At 33.5% G+C, this 13985-nt stretch overlaps 1 protein-coding gene and 1 pseudogene across 1 annotated transcript; one reads left to right on the plus strand and one right to left on the minus strand.

Moving 5' to 3' along the window:
* The first annotated feature begins 2598 nt into the window (after nt 1-2598).
* On the plus strand, nt 2599-8431 carry LOC113278864 (annotated as a pseudogene).
* Nucleotides 8432-8982: 551 nt separating this feature from the next.
* LOC113281182 (magnesium protoporphyrin IX methyltransferase, chloroplastic-like) lies at nt 8983-10567 on the minus strand. Its single transcript, XM_026529850.1, has 2 exons — nt 9928-10567; nt 8983-9576 (listed from the first exon to the last, which is right to left on the minus strand). The coding sequence occupies exons 1-2, from the start codon at nt 10507-10509 to the stop codon at nt 9166-9168; spliced, it is 993 nt and encodes a 330-aa protein (XP_026385635.1). The 5' UTR covers nt 10510-10567; the 3' UTR covers nt 8983-9165.
* Nucleotides 10568-13985: the final 3418 nt, after the last annotated feature.

Raw genomic sequence — 13985 nt, forward strand, 5'->3', positions numbered from 1 at the left:
ATTAGATCACAAGCACTTTTCCATATTATCAATTCCTTAAGACCGAAAGGATTTTTCAATATACTGATAAATCTTCTGTTTTTCGGGTCCCGTGTAATACATTTATTGTTACAGACGTTTTGCACTTTTTTTTATGCATTACTTGCTTCCAAGTCCCCTCACAGCCACTATTTAATGAATTTAATGGAACGAACATTCATTTGCAACTGCTTTTGTAGCATCTAAAAATATCCATTTGAAGTTCGTAAAAATGCAAACACCACGACAGTAAGAAACTGCCGGATCAAAACCACTGCATTGATGGGTAATTTTTTTTTGATCGGTATTGATGGGTAATAATTCACTCCCTACTAATAATTTGTTGTGCATTTATGTGGATTTGTTGTTGTCACTACAATCTCGTATTATTTTTTCTTATATGTAGATTTATTCTGAAGTGTGGGTTTTACAGTCCACTGTTGGCCGTTTGTTATTCAATTATACCGTGTCTGAGATTTAGTGGTTCATACCAAGCAAGAACTCATATGATTTTAATTAAGCTTCTATATGAGTAATCTAGCCATATCAAAGGCTTTATAGTATGTATTAAGTTGTCTAATGAGATGATTATATTGTGTTCCTTGATAGTGGATCTCACTAATAGTGCAAATAAATTTTTGATAAACAAATATTTCTATTAGTTTCATGAAAGTCAAGTAGAATGATGATTTATTATGGACAATTTCGAGTAAATATGACTTAGAATTTAATATTTTAAATTTATATGCAGGTTTCATTGGCAGCTCTAGTGTCGGGAATAGTTTTTGTAGTTGGAGATAGGAAAATTCGTGCGGTAGAATCCAAATCAATGATTGATTCGAGGATATGTGGTTTCCCTTGGTACTTAGGTACCTATGGTATAAAGTTGGGAAAGAGGTGTGTAACCAATGCTTATAACCTTATTAAATTCTTTTTGCATCATCCAGAGAGATCTTTTTTTTTATCGGTAAAGAATTTGGTGTTGGAGAGTTTCGAACTCAGATATCTGGTATCATCACCCAGTGACTTTACCATTGTACTATAGTGACACCGTCTCATCCAGAAAGATGCCTTAGGATTTAATAGCTGACCGTAATTGGTTTATGTGGAATAATCTAGAGGAGAGACAGTGTAGATCAAAGATTACCATGCGGTTCCTTCGTTGACATGTAGGTATTCCCATTTATTTTATTGTCTGAGCATCTAAGTTTCATGTGGCTTTGAGATGATTATATTTAGATTCCATCTTTGTTTATATTATATTTTGATTTTATTGTGGCTTCTCTTAAATATAGTCCATGCTTTTAATAACTATAATCCACATAAAAAAAGTCATTAATATAACCAAAGAGATTCTTATAATTATCAACATAACCCATAAAATTTTACACAATTTTTATATATATCCCAAAATAAATTATCAAATCCCTAAATCAATAAAATAAAATAAATCTAATTATATAATTCTCATAATTAAAGTTATGTAATATCTATGGCATAATTAATGATTTTTAAGAATACTCAATTTAAGGTAATCATGGTTGGGAGAAAAGAACATCATCTTAGAATTTTTTTAATAGATTAATACTTTTTATTGAGTTTTAGAAAATTGATTTTTTTGGAAAAGAATCAAAATATTATTTGATTACGTTTCGGTTTTCAATTGATATTGTATTGTTGTGGAGAAATTTTAAGGGAATAATTAGAATATATAACCTCAATCGATATTACTACAATCATGATTTGGGGAAACTAACATCATTTAGAGAAAATGTGAAAAATTGGGTTTAGTTTGTTTTAGGGAAAAGTAAAAATTTAGGTTTATAATTGGGAAATTTGTAAGAATTATGAGAGAACGATTAAAAATAAATTGAAGTATAATTTAGTTTGGATTGTAAAAAAGAAAAATAGCTATTTTGATTTTGGGGAAGAAATATATTAAGACATGTTTGGTAATTTGTCTTTTCATTTTAACTTAAACTTTTTGGGATATAGTTAATAAAGTGTGGGCTACAATTAAGAGAAGCCTTTATTATTAGATGTCCAAAGAATGACTATTTCTAACGTTTTTATTTTGTTCATACATGAAGTTAAGATTCGAATTTGTACAAATATCCTTCTGATAGATTCAATGGATGTGGAACATTATAATTCTGTCTTATCAAGGATGCTTGGGATGTAAGAAAGCAATGTTTTCACTGATGTCAGAGGAGATGTAGGTTACATGGAAATGTAACAAAACACCAAATTTGAAATTCGTAAGTTTAACTGTGAGACTTTCTTTTTGGTACTCATGTCCTGGTATCAATTATTATGCTTTTACAAATTGTGTTTCTCAATTCAGTTCACATCCAAGATTTCTCACTAAACTAAGATTTGCTGAACCAAGCTACTTTCCATCGCTGCTTGCCATGGTCGAATGCTCAGCTGCCAAGGGTTGCGAGAGATTTTCGAGGTCGGCATGGAAAATGAATCAGTAATACTAATTTATGAAAGATTGATTTTTTTTTAACTCAAATACCATAAAGATAGATGGAGTAATATTGGTGTTACTTCCGTTGAAATAACGAAGATTGGGATATGGAATTCGAAGTCAGGAAGGAACTGGAGTTTGGGTATGAATTATTCACTGATTTGGGTTGGAGTTTGATAAGCTTTTGGGGGCACTTTCAAGTTGTGGGAACTGTTCTTGATGCCATTGATTTTTATGGTGAATGGACAGGTTTATATATCTTTTGTTTATGATAGATTACCTATTCATGACAAGTTGTGGAGGAATTGAACCATACCGTACTATACTGAACCTGTTGATAATCACATTTGGTGTTACTATAAGGCATTGAAGACACTATAAATTTTGTTATAGGATGTACTAATATGTAGAGAAGTTGTTTTCTGAGCTCTTAAACATGCTAATTTGACCAATGATGATACGATTATTGCTTATAAAGGTTATTACTACTAACGTGGTACGTCAGCTTATGAAAGCTTTTATTGGGGTAAGAAAATTTGAACAAATCAATTGTAGTCTTTCATCAGATTGATCAATAAGAATATTCGTATTCTCAATTTCGTGACCCTAGATGATTTTTCATTAATACCTAAAACCACTAGGTTGAAACTTTAATATATTTAGTTGAGTGCACATTTATCTTTTGCTCCTCTAAAATGTTTTCTTTTCTTCGGATGCACATGGGAATAAAGCTGATCAGGTATGTGAAAAGCTTCAAGGCGTTTGGGATTACTTAGTGTTGTTGGATATATTTTTACAACTTATAAGGTAACTTAATCATCTGTTTGAGGGCTCATACTTGGTTTTTCTATCAATTTGGATCAGTGTTTTTATGAATGTGTTTTCAGCTACATAAATGTTTTTTTAAGACAAAAAGAATATTTTTTTTTTCATTTCTGTTGGATATATATTCGCTCACAAATCTAGGAACTGCTAGAATAAATATTCATTCATACCTATGATTCCATACATTTAGAATACTCCAGGTGATAATACATCAATATGTATTTGCTATTGATTTTTTTTTTTTTTTTGGTTTGTTTGTAATGCTTTGTGAAACATATTGAATATTGATTATTGATTCGAAACAGGTAAGAATAAATACATCTAAGGAAATTCTGCACCTGTAAGGGTACGTAAGAGAAGAGATTTTTATAAAACAAAATTGATTCTGGTATGTCTTTGATAACTTTTTCAAAATAAAATTGGAGGATTATTATTTATTTTTTATGGGCATACGTCTAATTAATTGTGATTACTAATATCTTTAAGTGATGTAACATAACAACAAAAAAGTATATCATATGAGTTTGAGATGGGTTGTCATGATAATGTACATACGTAGAGATCTTGAGTTTATTTTCCTACAAAACTCATGGAGACAATTTTCTTAATTCCAAATTCAATCATATTATACCTATAGGATTGGATTATTAATAACTTCATTGGCTTGGCTTAATCAGACTTCATAAAATTGTTTAGTACGTGTGAAACTATGTACAATCCTATCAGCAAAATGCATCAAAGTTGGTAAGCTTCACTTCATTTTACATCGTAAAATCGTTACTATGAACTGGACCCTCCAAGGGGGTCAAGCTTTCAGAAAATTTTTTCAGCTCTCTTTGTGAATTAGTATAGATGCAGTTGATCTCCATCCATTTATTATGAACCATTTTCAGGACTTTCGACTATACTATGAATGTCAACTCTAACAATTATATGGATCAAATACAGTAAGGTATGAAGATAAGAATCAGAAAGACCCATTGAAATTTGTTGAAGCCTCGGATACAATACATGATCAAGAAAATTTGAAACTACAATTTGGCATCTTACTGAAACTCCTATCCCGCAGGGTTTGTGTGCACTTGCCTAAAAAACTATCTGATCTCAATCTATTGTTAGTTCAATATGTAGTTCAAAGGGTATGTATATCCTTCCTTTTACAGAACACTGCAGGCACCAAGTTTTTTTTTGCATTGATTTTTAAAATAGATTTTGTTCTTAATATAAATTGAGGTTACGTCATAATTACTGTTTATGCTATGGAGGGTCTTGCCGATGTGGGGCTTTGGTGAACAAAATGAACCATGCAAGAATAAGTTTGTTTGATCAATGAAATCTTGGAAGCACCTGGTTTCACATTTCATTGAAAAACAAAGGTATAGTCAACTTAATAATGATTATGTGTAAGTTATTCTCATATTTTTTTTTCCATCAATTTTGTTCTCGAGTTTTTTTGCCATCAGTTCTGTTCTTGGAATACATGTAGATACCCGTGGTTCATGACCAATACAAACTCTAAATCGTCTAGAACCATCATCTTTCTTTTTGTACATTAGTTATTCAACATAAAAAACAACTTTGCCTTCCGCAACAAACTCATTTTGTTTTGTTTTGTTTGTATTTGGATTATTAATTATAGATAGTCTGGATCATGTCATAACACGGGTGATTGAGCCCCAGTTTACCAGGATCGGCGTCATAACACCGGTTGGGGATTGATCCCCAAGTTATTGGATTGATGCTTTATTAGTTCTTTTGCATTTCTATATATGGTCCATGAGATTCTGCTAAAGTAACTGGGGATGTAATAGAGTGGAGTCATGTTGTTTCTTTGGAGTAAAAGGAAAATTCTTGCATAAATAAACGATATTAAAATACTCTACGATTAGGTATCTGTTGTTGGTTATTGAGCTGCTTAAACCCCAAACTGTTCTCATCTACACTCATTTATAATTTGTATAGTTTGTAAAGTGTAAAATTAGTTGATTTGAAAATACGACTGACAAAAATCGGAAAATAGTGGGATCTTACCTACTGATTCGACATGGATGGGTGTAAATTTTGGAACTATGAAAGATATTCGTAGTTAAAAGGGAAATCAAGATTTCTTGACTATGTTTTAAATTTGCCTCATGATATTTCAGATGAAAAATAATTGAACTATTTTCCGTCATTAGATATTTGATCTCTTAGCAAATTGAATCATTGATTAAACATCACCAACGCTATAACAATTGAAAATATTGACTTATTTGAGTGAAAAGCTTACGGGTAGATGGTGTTGAATGGTCAAAGAAGTTGATGGAGTATATGCTAATGTTTTTATGTTATTTTTGAAGAAAATTAGGTCTTATGTTAATTTAGCTTAATGAATTTGGATGTACTCTTTTTTGTCCAACATATGGAACAGTTGGAAGCATTTTTGGCTGCAGGATTGATGACAAAATGAATAAAGAAACTGATAAGTGTGTGGTAGAGCAAATATTTTGGATTAGGTTGAGAATAATTTACCTCCTTGGAAAAAAAATTAGCATATAATTTTTTAGGAAGTAACGAAAATTTATGCACAACATCATCCAAGGAGATAACTATTTGTTAAACTTTCCCAAATGTCTCTGACCTGTTTAAACTTTTCTTTCACATATCATGATCATATCTTATGTGTATCTTTTTGTGCATATATGCAGAAAATGTAAGTGTTTTGATCATGCAATGTTCGAGCAAGGTGTATCAACCTAGATTGTTGGTGGAACAAAAGAAAACAAACCAATGAAGAGGGTCATCTGGTTATGTAACTATTTATCTTCATTTTCTTTATTTTTTGGCTATGTAATTCAAGTGGGTTGGCGTTGTTTCCGAGAACCACCACACCATAATATAATTTATGTATGAAAATAAACTTATCATACTTAAATGAATAAAGTTCTAATTTTTTTAAACTGTTATCCAGCTTTCCCCTCATTTAACAGTTAATCTAAGTGAAAGATTTGTGCATTTGTGTTCCATGTAATTTTATATTACCTATTTATCTTTGTTGTTTAGAGTTCTGCGAGTGAGAATAAAATCACTCATAAATGTTAATTGTACAAACAAGAAACACAAATAAGCAGTGTCGTCGATTAATCCAACCAGAAAGAAATTATCACACAATGGGAAAAATTACACATATAAATATAAAAATATGGAATTTGATATCAAGGCTTCAAGGAGTATAATCAAATTTAGGTTTAAGTCGTGGAAATTTTGAATTAAATGAATTTTATTGTAATTATTTAAGGACGATATTCAAGTTTAGGCTTAAGTTGTGACAATTTTTAATTAAATGGATTTCATTGTAATTATTAAATTATTAGATGGTATTTATGCCTCAATTATACTTTGATGGTATTTATGCCTCAATTATACTTTGTGTAGTTTCTAATATGTTTGTTCTCATGTTGATTTAGACCGGCCCGAGCAATTTAAAAGAAATTAGATCTTTTTAATTCTATTCCTTTGATGATGCAGAATGAACAATGGTGAACAAGTTGGTAATTAATCAACCAACGATGTTTGAAAATCCATTTCAGCTTGGCTACAATTCAAACAAAATTTTAGGGTATTGCAATATATAAAATATTTAGTTAATGCTTTCAGTTGTTATTGTCAAAGGTGTACATAATAGACCTACCCAGAATTCATATTTTTGATGTGTACAAATCATTTTAAACTATACATATGACATTCTAATTACTAAAATATAGTTTGAGGTATCAAATTTTTATATTCGTATAAAATAGTTCGACTAATCAAGATTTTTATAAAGATGTTTAAATGCATTCGGGCAACGGGCACGGGCGAAGCCCCGCCACACAAATCGACAATTCTCACCAGCCCGGTGCGTAGCACGGGTTACATACTAGTATGTATAAATACTGAATGACAATCAGGTCTATACATTTGTGAGACAATTAACACCTAAAACCTAGAATCTTTGATCCTGCTCGTTTCCGCGAAGAAAACCCAATACCTACAATCGAGCACCGCTTTCACATTGTGGCAGGGATCATGATGAAGGTGGGGAAGTTAATGGAGGAACTAGAGGTACAGGATTTAAGGCTCCTATGAACACTCGTGATAAGATTTGCAAATATTGGATGTCTGATGAATGTTCTTTCGGTGAAAGTTGCAAATTCTTGCATTGGTGGTTTGTCAGTGATGATTTCACCATGTTGGCGCAACTTGATGGACACGAGAAGGAGATGGTCATTAGCGGGATTGATGTACCAACGGGTCTGAAAAATTATATTCTGGTAGCAAAGATGGAACTGTTGGGGTCTGGGACTGTCAAACTGGCCAGTGTGCTGCTGTAATTAACCTTGGATCTGAAGTCGGATGTGTCATCAGTGAAGGACCCTGGGTCTTTGTTGGAATTAAGAATTGTGTCAAGGCTTGGAATACTCAAACTAATAGTGAGATCAGTCTTGGTGGTCCATCTGGACAAGTTTTTATGCCTTGGTTGTGGGAGATGAAATGCTATTTGCTGGAACACAGGATGGTAGCATATTGGTCTGGAAATTTGTTGCCGCAACCAATGGTTTTGAGCCTGCTGCTGCTCTTAAGGGTCATAGCGCATCTGTTGTTACATTAGTCGTAGGCGGGAATAGACTCTACTCTGGATCCATGGATAACACAATAAGGGTGTGGGGACTTGAGACATTACAGTGCATTTATACTCTGACAGATCACACATCAGTTGTAATGTCTGTTCTTTGCTGGGATCAGTATTTATTGTCATGTTCTCTGGACAAAACAATAAAGGTATGGGCTCTTAAGGAGAATGGAAAGTTAGAAGTCATTTACAACCGTGAAGAAGAACATGGTTTGTTAGTGCTCTCTGGGATGCCTGATGCACAAGGAAAACCTGTGTTGATATGCTCATGCAATGACAACACCGCTCGTCTCTATGACCTGCCATTGTTCACGGAACGAGGAAAGATTTATGCCAAAGAGGAGATTCGAGCTATTCAAACTGCTCCTGGTGGTCTATTTTTTACTGGGGATGGAAATGGTGATCTAAAAGTGTGGAAATGGACTGAACAATCACCCGTTGCTGCAGAAACACTAAAACAGTGATGTAAACTGCATAATGACAGTATGGAGTGGAGTTCTGGACAATATAAAGCATCTCAGGCAGTAAGAAATTTTGTATCTGAGCAGTAAACACGTAACGAAGATGTTAAGGCAGATTGAAGATTGTTGTCAGCAATTAATATTTTTCAGTGAAGTTCAGAAAAGTGAAATATTTTTCCGATGAACCAAGAAAACAGAAAAATGCGGCAATCAAAGACATGAAAATGATGTCAAAGCTTCCATTCTTTTAGTTTGGGTATAATTTTTCATGAGAGTTTGTAATCTTTCGAGTCTCATTTATATGTAACATTGTATTAAAAACAAAAAGCAGAAGTATGATGATGAATGAAAGCAATTCTTTGTTGGTTCTAAAAAATGCTTTAAGAGACGACACCAAAATTTATACTTATGCATCTAAGTTCATTCGTGTTCTAGTGCTCAAACAAAAACCTAACAATTTTTGATAACATAACATGGTTTTGATTTGGAGCACAGATACTAAAGGTGACAGTAAAACGCAAATTAGAAAAAAGAAACAACTAGTTGAGAACAACTTTGTAGCTGAAAATTCTCTAACTAAGTTATATATTTCACCTTTTCACAATGTAGTACATTTTAATCCTTTTTCGTTTGAATTTAACGAACAAAGGAATCCGAGGAGAAACAATTACAAAAACATAGTATAAAGTAAAAGTACAAGTACATACATGAGAACTACAGAACTGTACCTAATGAATTTAGGCAGGAACAGCTTCAATCAAATTGGCGAAGTAAAACTGCGTATTAGTGAATCCTTTCTTATTTACTTTCCACCCAGCCTTCTGTAGAGCTCTTTCTATATCCGCCTCTCTATGTAGGTATGCTCTTGTCGCCTTTGATGGCCCAGGAAACAGCTCTCCTATTCTCTTCAATATATCATAGTAATATGTCTTAGGCGCAAAACTCAGTATCAGTCGTTTTTCAGCTAATGATGCTAAATGCGCAATCATTCCATCCGCTTTACTTTGTGGGTAATGTATCAATACGTCTAAGCAAACAACTGTGTCATATTTCCCATCCAAACTCTCTAAATCACTCACTGTAAACTTTGGCAACACTGGCACTACTGATGACCCATCACTGCTCCCTCCCAAAAGCTCTTCTTTTGCCTACACAACAATGCAAATGATCGAATTTAAACAAAAGAGGACAGCCAGTATCTACAGATGATATCCTGCTAAATGCGCAGAACTTGGATTCTGGGGTTTGGGCAAAAATTACAATGTAATGCCAGAAGTCAGTTCAAAATTACAAAAACCAAACCCCTCTATATAATTCAATTTGCAGGAAGATTCGGTTCAACAGGTCGATCAAGCCGGTAAAAGACGGCATTGTACATTCTAAATATGCCCTTAATTAAGATGACATTGTACATTCTAAATATACCTACATGTTTAGAATCTCGGTCCATTCATTGGACATAAAATTAGAAAGTTCATAACTAATAACTGTGAAATTACCTGTTTCTCAGCTTCCGAAACCATAGCAGCAGAAATATCACTGGAATAAACAACCGCACCTTGTTTAGCTAAAGGAATAGACAAACAACCAGTACCACAACCAGCATCACAGACAGTAACTCCTTCAAGAGACCTATCCTCGGTCAAAATCTTCATAACATTTTCGACAGTTTTAGAATGTCCCAATCTGATATCAAGCTGAACTTTATTAACATCATCAGTCTCACCATAAATCTTCTTCCATCTCTGAAACCCAGTACTATTAAAATACTCTCTTACAACTTCTTTATCACCACCACCAACTTCTTCTGCTTGAAGTTGTCGTCGCTTTTCGGGGTCTGCAATCGACAAAATTGCAGCTAGTGCAGCAATTGAACCACCACCGAGTACTGCAAGTGTTGTACTGTCAAAGGTGGTCGTAATGGCTGAGACATCAGTTGCTGTTGATAGTGGTGGGAGTGCTTTTGTTTGTGTGATTAAGGGTTTGTTAATTCTGGGTTTGTTGTTTGATAATGGAAAACTATGGGTTTGATTTTGAGTGTGGAAACAAACTGGAGAAGACACAATTGTTGAGAATGCCATGAATTTTTCAGTGATGAAGAAAACAAAGAGTCTGCTCACTCACTCAGGAATCTCTCTGAAGAGCTGATAATGTAATCCTCTGGATAGGATAATATCCTGGATTTCCTCTGAGTTTGGTGGTGGGTCCAACTTTGGCTGTGGGTCCTAGGAGTACTTTACTGGTAAGAATGGAATGGTGTTTCGATTCCAAGGTCGTGCTAGAGCAACCTGATTATTAGAGTTCCTGCGGGCTTGGTTTTTAAGACGAGCCTGGTTCTGGTTCCCTTTTTTTTTTATTAGTTTGCATAAAAAAAAAAAACTAAGGTTCAGTAGCAACCAGTCTTGGTGCAGTCATATCTCTTGTATCATTGTGAAAATCTGAAATAAAACTTGGAATGCTTCCTATCCAAACTCCTTCATATTTTTTTTCGCAACAATTAGCTACTGTATCAGCAATTCTATTAGTTAGCTTCTTTATATCTTTGTTTAAACTTCACTTGATAAAATGCACGGTTGAGCTTTGCAATCTCTCGGACAAGGACGCCAGTATTCCAGTGAGACTCATCTTTATCATTTAACGGTGGAATGCAAAAGTAGAATCACTTTTCACTTCCACACGATGTATGCCCAACTTAGCAGCCGACTTAAGACTATCTCTGAAACTTTTGCAATATTATTGTTATTCTTGGAAATGTGCTTCCTAATATAGGCAAGAACGGCTGCATCTTCAACTATAATGACTCTACCAGTCCCTGCAAAACCACACTCATTCATTTGAAGAGCCATCAGTATTTGGATTACAAAAACATGTACTAGGCCCATGCCAAGCAATATGAATCTCCTGCGTCTCCTTACTTCCTGCGTACAAGTCTGAATTTAACATTATGAAATTCATGATCCGGTTTCATTGTTTAGCAAGCTTTTGAATTTCACATTTTCAAAGACTACCATACACTCTATAAAATGAACGAAAAATGGGTCATTTGTCCAAATATTTTTAAAACATGGCTCAAATGGACGAGTAAAAATTATTATGGGTGAAATAGACACCAAAAAAATAGCAAGGATGAAACTGGATGCATCCTGACTTAAACTTAAAAAATAGCAAGGATGAAACTGGATGCATCCTGATGTAAATTAAAAATAAGAAAAAGTGTTTAAAAATGGGTAGGACACCCAGGAATTGTTGATTTTGGTCTTTTTAACCAATTTTGTGTAAAATGAAAGGTCAAACATCTTTCTATTTCAAATCCTCCATGCAAGCGTCATAATTCCACATCTTTCGTAAGAAACTAGTAGAGCATATATCAAAATTAAACAGTAAGCTAGTCCAATTACTTACCTTATCCAAGATTGGTCACACTTTAGAGCACCCAATTAATAAATAAATGAAATGGAGTTTCAAAAGCAGAGTTACAAAATATACATCTCGGATGAGTATATTTGGTTTTACGATACAAAAATTCATTCAAATTTAAATTGTTAAAAAGAACTTATACTTGAAAGGACGGTGAAATTTCAGAGAAATCTTCATTCCTTGTTAGAAGCAAGAGTATCACTAGCTTTCACATTCAGGAATCTATAAGCCTCTTTGACTGTGACGACACCAAACTTACTGGTAATCCACAATACAGTTTGTCAAAATTATTATTAGCATTCTTGATAGGAATAGGAAGAATTAAATACACAGTATCATAATTATTATAGCATTCTAGATTTCCAACACAAGCTACTATTTCATATTTTCTCAGTGTTATCACTAACTCTACCCCATTAAAGAGGAGCACTGAGGTACTTACTTGGAATCTTAGGAACTTGTACTCTAAGTGCATTAGCCATGCCTTTGCAGAAACTTCTTCGGAGATAAGAGGAAGTTAGCATAGTGGACTTGCTCTTATTGATTTTCTGACCCGTCTAAGAACAAAAATTCTAAGATTAAGAGCATTTTTGTCCGAAGCCTTCAAAAAGATAATAATATCATCTGTAAAAAGGGAGTGAGTTATTATGGGTGCACCTGTAGCAACTCTAAAAAAATTCAAAGCCATATTAGCTATACTTGCATTAATAAGCATGGAAAGAGACTAAAGGTTGATGTGTCAACTCTACCGAAAAGCATACCTTCAAAAATTGGTGATCGCACTCCTTAATTTGAAAGTACAATCATTGTTATCACTTTAATCTATAATCTCTAATCATATTTTAGGTGATATAAGGTTGGGGTTTCTGATTGTCTTTAAGTCGGCTAGGATGTAAGGCTGTTAGAGATATATCCAAAGTATGATTTCTATTAATAAAATGATATTATCCACATTAACAGTCTTTCTGGATATCTATATATTGTATGAACATGGGGATTACATGTAAATGAATTTCATCTTTCGTAAGCACCTGACAGCTGGGACCCAATTAATTTTCCTTCCTTGCAGTTGTTATAACCTGGGACAACTCTTCAGTATGACTATCTCGTTTTCCATGTCTTCACTTAGCTGACAACGTCGCGGTTCTTCTCAGCTTTGTTATTAGACGCAAATCTTTCTCGTTTATCTCTATGTTTTTTTTGTATTTGGCAACCTGTGGTTTAATCCTTGGACATTTGGTTCAGATCTTCGACATGACCTTAAATCTTACTTCACGTCTTAGTTGTATTACTCTTCAGATGTCAGTTATCGTCTAGAAGCTATATTTTGTCATCTACATATTGACCCCAATTTGATTAAAATAAGTATTTTGACTTTTTTTTATATTAAACTTAATTCATTTTTGCTTTGATAGCTCGTAACTTTATTTGTAGCGACCTTTATCAGCTTATTTTGTGCTGATGTTTGATAGGATACCTGGGTATCCTATTTAGGTGTTTATTGACTCTATTCCACCTTTCCGAGTTCCTTCTGGGTATTTAGGATTTTTCCAGGTTATACATATATCCCATTTCCTTTCCAAAAGTTAAGTATCATCTATGAAGATATTAGATACATTCATCGATCCAGTATTTTATCTTGTCATGTCATGTCAGATAAGGTGTTGTATACCTCCTTTAAGACTTAGTTACTTTCTACAAATTTATATTTTTCTCTTCCATCGAGTTGTTTATACTATTTAATAGAGCTAATCAGTCTCGTGATATTCAAATATTCTAGAATCTTCTTTTATATAGTTGCTAATTATGAACACAATTTTCTATTTCTCGGGGTGTTGTTCACTTCGATGGAATTCCAAAATTTTGGTAATTAAATAATTTTATTCGCTCATTCTCAATCGTGCACTTTTTTGACTTGTGGTAATAAGATACCAATCGCATGTCTTTGATGTATGGAGAGAAGTGGGAGTTATTCCCCGTTAACCGACTATTACGTTTTTTCTCCCCTCGCTTGTGAAGTAGTGAAATCTGTTTTTCATAGATTATTTGTATAATAATCATCTTATTCTCATAGACAACTAAAACTCTTTTCCAGTTCGCCTTCCTGATTTATACTTTTACGAGATATCGGAGATAAATA

Source organism: Papaver somniferum, chromosome 5 (assembly GCF_003573695.1).
Source record: "Papaver somniferum cultivar HN1 chromosome 5, ASM357369v1, whole genome shotgun sequence".
Taxonomy (NCBI): domain Eukaryota; kingdom Viridiplantae; phylum Streptophyta; class Magnoliopsida; order Ranunculales; family Papaveraceae; genus Papaver; species Papaver somniferum.